The sequence below is a fragment of the Hylaeus anthracinus genome, unplaced genomic scaffold (genome assembly GCF_026225885.1).
Source record: "Hylaeus anthracinus isolate JK02 unplaced genomic scaffold, UHH_iyHylAnth1.0_haploid 12000, whole genome shotgun sequence".
NCBI classification, from domain to species: Eukaryota; Metazoa; Arthropoda; class Insecta; order Hymenoptera; family Colletidae; genus Hylaeus; species Hylaeus anthracinus.
The window spans coordinates 8,443,489-8,456,709 of NW_026534347.1; the positions used below are offsets into that span (position 1 = coordinate 8,443,489).

The following is a 13,221-nucleotide window of genomic DNA, read 5'->3' on the forward strand; positions in this document are numbered from 1 at the left end:
AGAATTTATAGCGTCAATTTATTTGCCCAGACAAGAGATATAGATAAAATGGAAATATTTCAATATCTCTTACATAGACCAAGTTCCTATACCGTATAGAACGTACGTTCTGTTCTAATAACTCTGCATAACAATTAACCTAATCCGTTCATTAGTCTGTCGAGTAATTAGTTCGACAATAATACCTGTCGAGCAGTTCAATAATAAACACAGAGAAATTATCATAAATTTAACTTGATTATAACACCTAATGTACCAGTCTTACATTTCTTCGTCCTTATATTAATGTAATTCTTACTTTACATTTGTATTTGCTTATGTAGCGTACTCGAAACATTTTCAAACTTATTTTTTTCGAAAATAAAGCGTCATATGAACAAATTTTATTTTACATTTTCCATCAGTCACGACGCACTCTGAACATCTCTCTTCATAATCCTCTCATTAGAGATGCCAGGAGTCTATTTAGCCTCCTATTATAGCTCGGGTACCTCGGGATCGCTAAACCCGTACTGTAGCTACGATTAAATATAGCTACAGCCCCTGAGGGTTGCCACTTTGAATTATTATTTCCTCCAAACAACATCATTTCTCCCTGAAGAAACATGTGACTGGCAAACGCTCCAGTTCGAGGTTGAAATTTATTGGCGGTACATCGATCGAACGAAACAGCTAACAGTGACACGAAATTGAAAAAGTTTGGGAATTCCTTGTCTAGTCCGACTAGACGAACTGCTGAGAAACCCCAGTAATCCATCGGCCGAGTATTCGCAACACGAAAGAAGATGATTCATGGGTAGATCGTTATTGCACAAACCACATTTCGCAGCGTCAGTTTTGCTGAAAAGATGGTGGCGAGTAACTCTTGCGCGAGGCTCGCACGTGAGGCATTATTTTCACAGAATTGATATCTGATTCTCTCAGTCGCACTCGGCGTGGAGGAGTAGCAGATTTCTATTTCTCGTTCCTCTTATATTTCGTCCTCAATTTTGCAAGAGAGAGTAAATCTCGTATCAATAGAATCCGACTTCCAAGTGTTGGTAGATAGTTAACTACATCCGATCATTTTATCTGCTACGTCAATTTGCTCAACATCCTTTCCAAGGGGTGAACGTAGTTCTCGAGGTTTCAAAATATCTTTGTTGCTCGAAGCATCGTCAGAGAAGTCAGTCCTAGGACGCGAGAAGTGACGCACTTTGACGTCATTTTGATGATAACCCGATACTTTCTCTTTGAAAATATATACACCTATTTATAATTCCATCAACTAACAGTGTTAGTCTTGATACCCTTTGGCGACTCGTTTTAACGATACTTCCTCTCGTGAATTAATTAGGGATCGTTTCTTTCTAACATTATGCTAAACTTGTTATGTCGTTTGCTAAAGATTATTGTGTGTGTGGAGGTTGAGTTTGTCTACGATATTGCATTTATTGATATTAAGCCTTTCAAAAATACAATATCATTGATGATGACATTTTCAGTGTATTTTAGATGTTCGATATAGGAATGAATGTATTTGGTAATTATGCTTCCAAATTTGTTATATATTATCTAGTTCTATGTATATATAAATTATAGAGAACAGTAAACTGGTAAGGTATTACTTATATAATAAAACTTGTATAACCTTTATACATATATATAATTATACATTTATTATTATTATGTGAATGTATATATACAGTTTATATAAGATTACACATATATATTTTAAATATAATTTACATAAATTAGCGACAAGGTAATACTCACATATGCACACCCTCCTATTTTATTTTATTAAATATATTTTCATTCACCTTCGTAACTCGCAGGTCGATATCGAGAAATTCACGATCTAGTCCCATTTGGAAACGCTTCCCACGTTTCGCTCGTATCGAAATCGACTTATGAAATGATCTGATACGCATGTTCTATCGCAACGGCCCAGGTGAATTAAACTTCTACTTTTCGCGAGTGAAACCGCGTCGACGCGATTCGCGCGCGTCTGGCCCTTTGTTCCCGACACGTGCGCGCTGCTCGTTTTTCGGTCCCTCGGTTTCTTGGCATCGTCACTTTTTCGCTGGTCGTACCAGCGAGGGAGTCGATCCTCGCCGCACGTAGAGAGTGGATTCCAACTGCTCCGCGACGCGAACGAAATTTTCGATCCCTTAGTTCCTTTCTTACTGGACGCGTTCACGGTCCACCGTCGCGTCCAGCCATAGGAAAAATTTCGTTTTAATAATTAAAGCGACGGATGAAAGCTGCGCGTTTATTAAAATTTTGCTATTTTATTCGATGGAACAAACTTTTTCTCGTAAACTTGAAAAACCACATGCGTAATTCGAATCGCAATTTTTATCGAACGATCACGAAGAATAGAGTTTGATCTGACTCGTCGTTTTGGAGTTGTCTATTCGGATGAGAATTTCGCTCGTTCGGGAAGAGAACATTGCGTTTACGAAGCATTCGGCGAATTCGAAAGGCGGAAGTATGTGATCTGTGTAAACTTGAACGAGAGGGTGATCGAAGCGATAGGAGTGAATTAGAATAAAAATGATCGCGGCAAGAATGTGGTGAAACTAGGTGGAGATCGTACTCTGGCCCGGTGAGTGCTACCTGTTGAACGTTTTGTTGAACTCGTTGGTTACGGAGCCCCCGATAATGGACGGTTCATCGTGGTAATGCATGTACATCTTCCTATTTTATTACTTCCATATACAGTGAATCCTATAAGTTCCATTATTTTTGTAATAACAATAGATTTTCGACTCTAAGCTTGAGTCATCTTTGACACAAGGAAAGAATATTTACAATAACAAAGGAATTAAAATGGACTTAAATGGATCCAAGAGAATTGCCAAGAAACGTGAATCAGCATTGTTATAATTGTTTGAACAAACAATTGCGGAAATGTTATTAACTGTATCAAGGTATGACCATTGAGAACGTAATGGGTCGTTCATATTTTGTGCTAGAGAAATACTTTATTCTAGCAGGTGTTCTTTCGGGCAGGAATCTTGCCAATAAAATACATTACCTTCGCTCGGAACAGGAACAAGTCTGGATTTCTGGCGAGAATTCAGTCTTACCTGCAACAAAGAATTAAAAGAAATTACAGTATTTATTTTCATACAGAGACAGAGTCGCATATTAACGCGGTAATATCTACCTTGAAGGCTGGAAATATTCACGAATGTATTATCAGTTTCAGAAAAAATAAATATTCCCATAAAAAAAAAAGAAGGTTAACATCCACATATGTGCATCCTCCGTTCTTGAAAAGTTCCCTCAACCGTAGGAGTGTTTAATTTTACAAAGTCGAACACGTGGATCATGTCGGGGTTTCGAGAACGAAAATATACACGCGTCTACTTACTCCAGGTTTCTCAGAGGGCCATGCGTGGTGCATGTGTGCATGAACCTTGAATTGTTTTTAATTTATACCGGTAGTAGGGAATTTTGTTCGTAGCTGGATCAAATGAAATAAATTTCAATGTCCGTTTCGGAGTGGAGTAAATGAACGTAAAACATAGCAACAACGTGAGTTTAAAGAATACATACAAGGTCATCATCCAAGTTTCATACATCGTACGAAGTATAAAGTTAAATCAATTTTTTAAAATGGAACCTTATATATTTTCATCTATAATAAGATTTGTTTAGACAAACTCAGGAAAATTAAAATATGTATGGTGTGTTGACCTCAGTGTTGATGAACCATCAGCCTCTAATTGTCTCTAAGGGTTGATTATTTAAGAAAAACCGTATGCAAAAGTCTTAGGTCTCCATATGAAGATACATTGCACTGAAATAAATCTATGTTAATGAAATAAATGTACAACGTACAATAGTGTTGGTGACATAAAATAGATAAGCTAAATCAAAATTTACACTCTTTCTTTAGCGATAAATAGCTAAAAGACGTAATGTGTAATGACTGGCCCAAGACTTTTGCACAGTACTGTACATGATTCGCACAAAAGCGACGGAGGCGATCCTGAACTGACCCTCAGCAGCGGATCTCTCAGACTGGTCCAATCCCAGCGGGGTGTCTAAGTTTGTTCTTCCAATAACACTTGGCTTGGCTTCATTTCGCATGACGTGTACCTCGAGTGGTTCATTGACTGGATGACGTCAGGCGTCGGCTCTTTCTCCGGAAGAAAGCGAATGTTCTCGCCAACATACGCCGCGAGCTCTTTAATTAGCGAGTCTAGCATAACCGCGGCCACGGATGCGGCTTCTGCCAAGGCGAATCACACGGACGGGATAGACGAAACGTTCGTGTAGTCGTGCCATCGAGCATCAGCTTTCACGCAGACCGGTGCCTCGTTCAGCTGTCCCGGATCAGCTCTTTCTTTGTGCTCCGAACGAGAGGACTCTGGCCCTCGCTCCAGCCACCCAAATGTCTTCCAATTGTCCACCAAGAGCCATCGACGTCCTCCTTCGCGAGCAGTTCCACTCTGGACGGAATTTCAGGTGAAACTCACCCTTGATTTTCCATCCTTTTTTACCTTTGACTTCGACGCGTGAGATGGGCTACTACGAGCTTTGTTTTCTCGATGAACAGGTCAGACTTCGACGAGTGAAGTTTGTTTTATCGATGTGAAATAATAATGGAAGTGAAGTGGTACGTGCGTGTGTTTATTTTGGAGGTCGTGTATTAAGATTTGTCGTATTTATACTAATTTTCATTCATCTTATGCACAGTGAAACTCTTGGAGTTGTTTGGCACAAAGTATTTCATTGTAATACGTGATCTTTTGTGGGATTAAATATAGAATTGTTTCTTTAACGTAATACAACTTTTCATTTATTAATATATTGTGTACTTTGGATAAAAGTTATTTGGTACAAAGTGTTCCATTCGAATACTTGATTTTTATGGAATTAAATAGAGAACTGCTTGCAACTTTTCGTTCATTAATATCTTGTGTACTTTGGAGCACTAAAAGTTATTTGGTACAAAGTGTTCCATTCTAATACTTGATTTTTTGATTAAATAGAGAATTCCTTACAACTAGTGCAATACAACTTTTCGATCGTTAATATTTTGTGTACGGTGAAGCACTAAAAGTTATTAGCTAACCCTATCTTAACTTAAATTTATAAAACATGATCTATTGATGTTCGATTCTTCACTTTCATAGGTGCAATAGATTCTTTTATTTAAACAAAGAGTTTTTCGAAAGGTCTTGCAAGATTTAGTCTTCTAATAACAAAGTAGCTGTAGCAAACAGTTAACCATTCTAGTAAAAGTAAGAATGATACTTACCATATTCAAGAAGCAACATCTAACAAAATAAAAGAAACATGAATCAATCCCAAATTTATTTCGCTACTTGTCGGAAATCGCACTCATAATGTTTATTTCATTTCACGAGACAGTAGAGAATATTAGAATAGCGCTCGCGATCGGGGGATCCAGCGATCGAGACTTTCACGTGAAAGGGAGCCCTGGTTGTTTTGTTATTTTCAATAATCGCTGGGTTTGAGCACAGGCCTGACGTCTAAACGAGCGTGCTAAGCTGCTTTTACTTTCCGAGTTAGCACTCGCGAGGACGTTTCAGCATCGACGAAACAACGTTGATTCCGTTTTCGTTCGAGTCTCGGGTGAAACTGTAATTCGATTCGTTTCGTTTCGCAAGCGTATGGACTTTCACGCTGAAAGGATTTCACGCTGAACAAATTTCACGTTGCTACGAGTACATTGTAATGCTTCATAATTTCTCTGACGTCACGATTAATTCGTGCACGAGATGTATCTCGTTAATGGAAGCAACAGAGGACTTCATTTCAGCGAATTATTAATCCTCGCCATGGATCATCTCTCACTGTTCAAGAATTATAAACACAATTAGATTTTTGTTATTTGTGCATCCATTAGGTAATTAAGTATCAGATTAAATCACTTTTTAACCCTCCACTTTTGCGATGAAAAAATATGCGTGATCAAGTGGGAACAACGTGAATAGGTCCAAGTGACTTGTACTGAATTTAGGAAAAAAAATTCGGTACCAGAAGTCACGAATGTATTGTATTGTTTTCATGAAGCGTTACAGGAGGTATAGTATCTATAATTATCGAATAGAAAGTTTAATGTTGGTAGTGATAAAGAATTTCGTAAAGGGGGGTTTGGTATTTTGCTTTTCTGATGATCCTACAAAATAACATACAAATTCTATAAAATTGTCTAAAATAAAAAATTCAATTTTCTACAAATTATTATATTAATTCTAAACCTATGAAGGTCTCAACTGGTCCCACACATTCTTAAATTATTTATACCTCGTTTCGCTTTGTTCACTGATTAAGCTCAATTTAATTATATCTCGCCAACCTGTTATTCGTTCTACCAAGTTAAATATAAGAAAAACGAGAGATGTATACACCTTATTCGGAAGTAGTAACACATTACAATAAATACCAGTTTGAAATAACACGATGCAAAAACAAGTCCCAAATTGTATGCTTCTCCATTTAATAAACAAGTAAAAATTTATCGATAGCTTCAAACGAGCTGTTTCTTTTATTACCCGTGTCCAATCGTATATCTCGACTGATCTTCAGACAAAGAATCTTCAGAAATTTTTCAACGAATAAAAAACCACGAGCGTGGAACACGATTATTAATTACGATAACACGTTTCAACGATAAGGGGAATCGAGTTCGTCAGAAGTTTATCGAGCAAATTACATACAATTACATAGTTTGCTGTAGCTGTTAAGCTCGAGGGATTCTTAATTAGACACGCGTTTACCGTGACGATTGCAACTCGAATCGGTGGTTTTTGTTCGCAGGTGACACTGGCCTCTAATTGGATACAATGGGACGGTACATCCTGTTCTCCCTTCTGGCGCAATTGGCGTTCGCTTTTCACCACCCGTTCCAGGTAATCAGACTTGCGTAGATGTGTGCAATTAAAAAAATATTGCTTGCAAATGTCGCGAAAATTGACAGAGTATCCCATCTGTTTACAGTTTTAACGATGCAACGAGATTTGCTATTTCCTTTATCAAACAAATTTTGGAAATCGATAATTTGGAAATTGAATTAGTTATGGTCGGAAGTGTTTCATTATTTCAAATAAGAAATTAGCGTTTTACAAGCGATTTTATGAAATAATTGTACAACATAGCATTAAAATGAAATGAATCGAATAAATTTGACGCGAATAAAAATTCATTCGTTATTCCAAACCTTAGATAGTGACACAGATCTATTCTACTTTCGCTTAGTTCACGACCTTAAAAGTTGCTCGACCTTTGGGATTATTTTTGGAAAGAACTATCAAGCTAACCAATTTCAAATTTTGCGTCTACATTTATTAACCTTTCCTTCGCTGGAATTTTCTCAAATAAAAATTATTCTTTACGAAAATATCTTTCGACTGTCTACTCTACAAATTCTTGAGGAAAACTGTCTACAAACCATGCAAACCCTGACACAGTAATCCACCATGGGAATCTATAAATAATATAAGGAAAACCGAAATTGGCATTTACATACAAAAATTTATTTGACTTTAAACCGTTTCGCCAATTATAGGATCACGAATGCGGGCGTTATCACGCGGCACAAGGTTATTCGCAATTATTTAACGTTGCAACGTGTCTGGATTTTGATCGCCGAGACAGTCAGTGTTCTGATGTCGCGCTTCGAGAATTTGTCTCTTGAGACACGGCGGTGTCTCGTTTACCTCGTGATCGCCATTTATTCGGTACTCCCGAAAATTCAATATACAAAATCTTCGTCTTCGTTGGTCTCAAAACTTAATTTCATTGAAATAAGTAGGCTTAACAAGCGTAAAAAAATTTCTGAACGTTTTTACAGTGTCGATTTAAATTTAATTAATAAAGAAAATGTATCAGGCGTAGGAATTAATTCTGTGTCCTTCTAAAGTAAACGTACGATTCGTTTAAATATCATTTGATAATATGTGACTAATTATTCAAAAGCTTTCTGTAATCTTTCCAAGTGAATACTAATTCCTCTTTACAATTACAATGAAATTTATGTATTAAGTTCGTTAATGAAAATCGAACAACCACTGTCGAGGCCAGCAAAGACAATCGTAATCGTCCTGGAATACATATCTCGAGTAAAAAGTAAACTGGAATTTTTTCAATTTGCATCAATTTCGTAACCGAGGGACACGGTGTAACGAAAAATTACGCCACGCGTAGTAAGGAGAAAACGATTTAATTAACGAGGTCGTTAACTAGTTCCAGCCAGGCCAGTTTGATACTACCAAGGAAACCAAAGGATGTTGCAATTGTGAATTCAAAGACACGGCGTACTTAGAGTCCAAGTGCGGCGTGACAAACTCGTTTATGACTTTAGTTCAAAACTTGATGGCGCTTAGGTGTGATATTTCGGATCCCTGCAGCAGGCTTGGCCGGGACGATGTTCCTCACGAGGAATGGTAAGAATACGAAATGATAGTATTTAATATGTATTCGGCTGTCTGGAAAGTCCATGCCGATTTTTAGTAGACGGTACAGGTCTGATTATGTCGGAATGGCTGAAAACATACATTCTATAAAAGGTGGAAAAGTTGCGGAACAAAATGATACATATATATAATTCAATAAATATACATCAAAATTCAAATATGTCTTTGAATTTTTCTTAAAAATATGCACGATCTTTCCGGACAACCCAATAATGTTAATATTTCCTTCAGGCGAAGTCAGTTCTTATCGAATTTAAAATAATCAGTAAATATAATACATCATTAAAAAAAATCAATATAATTTATCGAAACACTTTAAATTACGTACATTTCGTAATGTCGTAATACTTGTGAAAGAAACCTCGATCTCTGACCAAATTTGTCAAATGAATTACGTTAATTTTTTACGAGGCATTATATTCTCTACTTATTGGTACTAGTTATCAATTATATGATCAAGAAAACTAACATAAACGCAGGTTCGACTTTATCATTGTCGGGGCCGGTGTAGCTGGACCCGTAATCGCTAGGAGGTTGAGCGACAATCATTGGTGGAAGGTCCTGCTGATCGAAGCGGGTCCTGAGGAGCCATCCATGACTGCCATTCCAGGACTCGCGACTCACGCGGTAAATTCGAGTCTGGATTGGAAATTCAAAACGGAACCTACAGAGCCTCATCCGACCGCGTGTTTAGGTATGCGAATTCTTAAGGGTGCGCAGAAGTCAGAATTCCGAATTGACTTCAGCGACAGTCGCGGAAAAAGTAGGAAACTCCGGGACAAGGACAGGGCGATTGGGCTAGCATGATTTCTTTTCCAGGATATTGAAGGAAAGAAGCAATATTTTCTAATAATTTTGGTTTTAATATATTCGTATTATACTTTGGCGGATGCGACTCCAAGGCCTGATTTTGCAATTTCGCCCTTAAAACTTTATAAACAATAAAATGAAGATAGCAAACGTACTTTTATTGTTTATAAAGTTTTAAGGGTGAAATTGCAAAATCAGGCCTTGGAGTCGCATCCACCAAAGTGTAACGAATATATTAAAACCAGAATTACTAGAAAATATTGCTTCTGTGCTTCAATATCCTGGAAAAAAAATCATGCTAACCTAATCGCCCTGTCCTCGTCTCTCCTGCAATTGTTGTATCGCCCTCTCTGTCCTTGTCCCGGAGTTTCCTACTTTTTCCGCGACTCTCGCTGAAGTCAACTCGGAATTCTATTCTGACTCCTGCGTACCCTTAAGCCTTACGATTGATGAATTGAGGAATTGATGAATTGATCTCTAGAAACGGAAGGCGTGTGTACGTGGCCTCGAGGGAAGATGGTCTCCGGGACCAGTGGCATGCACGGAATGATGTACGTGCGCGGACATCCAGAGATCTACAACAGCTGGGCTAGATCGGGTGCCCACGGCTGGTCTTACGACGAGATCGTGCATTACTTCGAGCGCGCTGAAAATCCCGTAGATCCCTCGATGCTATCCGACAAACCGAGAACCGTCCCTATACCAGGCCCCATGAAGATTCAGTATTACCCTAACAAACCGACCTTCGCTGACCAAGTACTGAAGGCGGCCGACGAGCTGGGCTACCAGACGTCCAAGCTGAAGGAGTACACGCAGACTGGTTACATGATCGCCCCGATGACGACCGAGAATGGTCTACGCGGCACGACTGCGAGGAGTTACCTGAGACCAGTTCATGGCAGAAGGAACCTGAGGGTTTTGATCAACGCACACGTCACGAAGGTTCTTATTTTTTTTTTTTTCATTTTTAACGATACCTTTGGTTATTAGGGACTTTCATTAGATCTTGTTTTTATTGTTAGACTTCTTTTAAGCATTTTTATTTCACATAACAAATATTCTTCGAATGTCAATGTTTTTTATATGCGATAGTAGACATTGTAAACCAATGAATTATTCGTAGATAAATGAAACTTGTCCTGGTTTTCTAGGACAAGTTAAAACATTCTTAAAACATTCAGCAGAGTACAACATATTGTAATTATTTAGTAATATTTCACCATATCTTTAAGCGATCAAACTTCCAGAGAAGTTTTGAGAAAATTCAAACGTCCATCGTTTTGTTTTATTTTCGAACGAAGGTGTTTGGTCTGGTATTTTAGTAAACAAATTCTGTTTATTAGTTCAACGTGCCTATTATTATGTATAAAAACATTGCCGCGTCACAATTATTTGTTACATAAAATAAAAATTGTCCAAAAGGTGACCCGTTCAAGGTGGTTTGGAGTAATTCTATTATCGTTTTAATATCGAAGGTCCTGATGAACCACTGGGACAGTAAAGCGTACGGCGTGGAGTTGATAGACAAGAACGGTTTCAAGAGGGTGGTGAAGGCCAGAAAAGAGGTGATCCTGACAGCTGGGGCGGTCGGGTCACCCCAGATCCTGCTCAACTCCGGAATAGGACCCAAGGAACACCTGACCAAGCTGGGCATGCACGTGGTCAAGGATCTGCCTGTAGGCAAGAATCTACAAAACCACGTGTCCGTGGCGCTTTATTTTAGTATCAAGGACACTGCCTACGAAGCCATGACGATGGATAGCGTGAACGAGTATCTGGAAACCAGGTCTGGTATTCTGACCAGCACAGGGCTCACCCAAATAACAGCGTTCCATTCGAGCATCTACGCCACCAGTGGGGTACCAGACATTCAGATCTACTTCGACGGGTTCTCGCCAAAGTGTCCAAGAACAGGGCTGTCGTTCGAGTGCCTGAACGGTGCCCTTGCACTTTGTTCCGATAGAAGAGAGATAGTGATGAGACCGACGGCGGTCACCATAGCCAGTAAAGGGGAACTGAGGCTGCGATCAGCTGACCCTCTAGCTCCGCCACTGATTTATCCTAATTATTTTACCGATACGAAGGACATGCTTGTTCTACTGGAAGGGATCAAGAAGTCTATTGAACTTATGAACACGCAGACGATGAAGAACTGGGATCTGAGATTGGAACCTGTGATCCACCCTCTTTGCACCAAGTAAGCGTTTTGGATTCTCAGGTGTTCGAAATTTTGGGGAAGATTGCGTATGACAACGTGGGATTTAAGAAGGAGGAAATGGTGTTTGAAGTTTTCTCTGAAAGTGATTCAGTGAAGATTCAGAAAAGATTGATTTACTTGTGGTTGATACTATTAAGCAAGGGTTGAAAGATTCAAAAAATAATTCTGACTGAAGGAGTAAGATTTGTTCAATGTTCGCCAAGATAACAGTAATATTAAAGTTTTAAAGGTAATAATACTTCTAGATACGTATAAATACAAAATTACCTAAAATTGTTTGATTCATAGTCGAAGCTAAATGGGGTAAATACTAAAATTACTTCAAGGGTAAATCAATGAAGGATTTATAAAAATTATTTCAACAACAGAACAAGACAATCTTTTTATGAAGACTAGGTTAAATATTTGAAACACACTAAAAGTAAAAGAATGAAAAAATTCATAGAAATTATTTGAACAGGAGAGCCAGAGAATCTTTTTCTAAGGATGAATGAGTTAAATTTACTCCATCAGCTAATCACTGAAACATTCACAAAATAACATTGCATTTAAACAACATCTTTTTCTTCTTCAGCTACCACTTCGCCAGCGACGCATACTGGGAATGCTACATAAGGGCCGCAACGGGGCCCGAGAATCACCAATCAGGAACTTGCAAAATGGGTACCTACAACGATCCAGCAGCAGTCGTGGATCCTCAGCTTCGAGTGCGCGGAGTGTCGAACATTCGCGTCGCCGACGCTTCCATATTCCCAATTGTGCCAAACGGAAACCCAATCGCCGCGATCATGATGACGGCCGAAAAGGCGGCCGACATGATCACGCATACGTGGTCGAAGAAGTGAACTTGGACGATCAATCTTTCACGTACTTTTCTTGGAACGTTTAAATAAAGCTACTATTTTTTATCGTAAACTCTGATATTCACCTCTGATCACCGACATCTTTCCTGGCGGTAGAATCGTTTTATGGTAATTTTTCGATGTATTTGTTCGGACTTTGAACCCTCAGCATTCAGAACGTGGATTTTGGGACACGGCAAAACGTAAACGTTTAACTTTCTAATGCTGTGCATTAAAATTACGATTTTATAATTTCGTTTAATTAAGATGCACGTCGTTTAGGAATGTATTATTTATGAACGAAGAAGATAAACCGAACGAGGAAAAGCTAAGAACTCCGCTTTTAATGCATTAGGCAAATCGAATGAAAGAGACGCAGAGAAAATTTTAAGTAGACAATATGGATTGTAACCGATATATAATATGCATTTTGTTTTTCTTTTGATTACTGGTTAACAGAAATTCTTCTTTATCACTTCAAATATGAATCGATAAAGCTGTGTATTTGTCTGAGAATCTAATACTTCTTTGTGAGCAATGAATAAGTACCATAAATACTTGCAACACGGTCATTCTTTGGAGTTTAACTATGGATTTTGGTTACGATTACGACACTTACCTGAAACAATAACGAAAAGTCATGTTAATGAGGAAAATCAAGTTTTATTTGAATTAAATTGCATTTAGTCGGTTCATGTATTTCAATTCATTCATTCAAAAAAGAATGTCTTCATTATTTTTCATCGAAGAAAGTATGCAAGATTTTAATTTGAAATTTTACACACGTTTTTATATTAGCATACTACGACTATTTATTTATAGTACACATAACCATACTGTTTCCCTAAATGCATCAAACTCCATACATTTTCAACGCAATTCAAAATAGAATTTTGAATTCCCCCCTTTGTAT

The 13,221-nt window shown here is 38.1% G+C and overlaps 2 protein-coding genes across 6 annotated transcripts in view; one reads left to right on the forward strand and one right to left on the reverse strand.

The window, feature by feature from the left end:
- Window positions 1-13,221, reverse strand: part of LOC128890177 (flotillin-2) — a 158,575-nt gene that overhangs the window by 62,762 nt on the left and 82,592 nt on the right. The window lies entirely within an intron of this gene.
- On the forward strand, window positions 1,736-13,082 carry LOC128890157 (glucose dehydrogenase [FAD, quinone]-like). 4 transcript variants are annotated; one of them, XM_054148411.1, is made up of 7 exons: window positions 1,736-2,663; window positions 6,784-6,875; window positions 8,209-8,408; window positions 8,918-9,132; window positions 9,730-10,190; window positions 10,724-11,445; window positions 12,041-13,082. In XM_054148411.1, exons 2-7 carry the CDS (start codon window positions 6,810-6,812, stop codon window positions 12,309-12,311), a joined length of 1,935 nt encoding a protein of 644 aa, XP_054004386.1. In that variant the 5' UTR covers window positions 1,736-2,663; window positions 6,784-6,809; the 3' UTR covers window positions 12,312-13,082. The 4 variants fall into 4 exon arrangements, with proteins under 4 accessions (XP_054004386.1, XP_054004384.1, XP_054004385.1 ...); XM_054148409.1 differs by having other exon boundaries at window positions 1,736-2,590; window positions 12,041-13,075; XM_054148410.1 differs by lacking the exon at window positions 1,736-2,663 and adding an exon at window positions 4,326-4,461 and having other exon boundaries at window positions 12,041-12,382.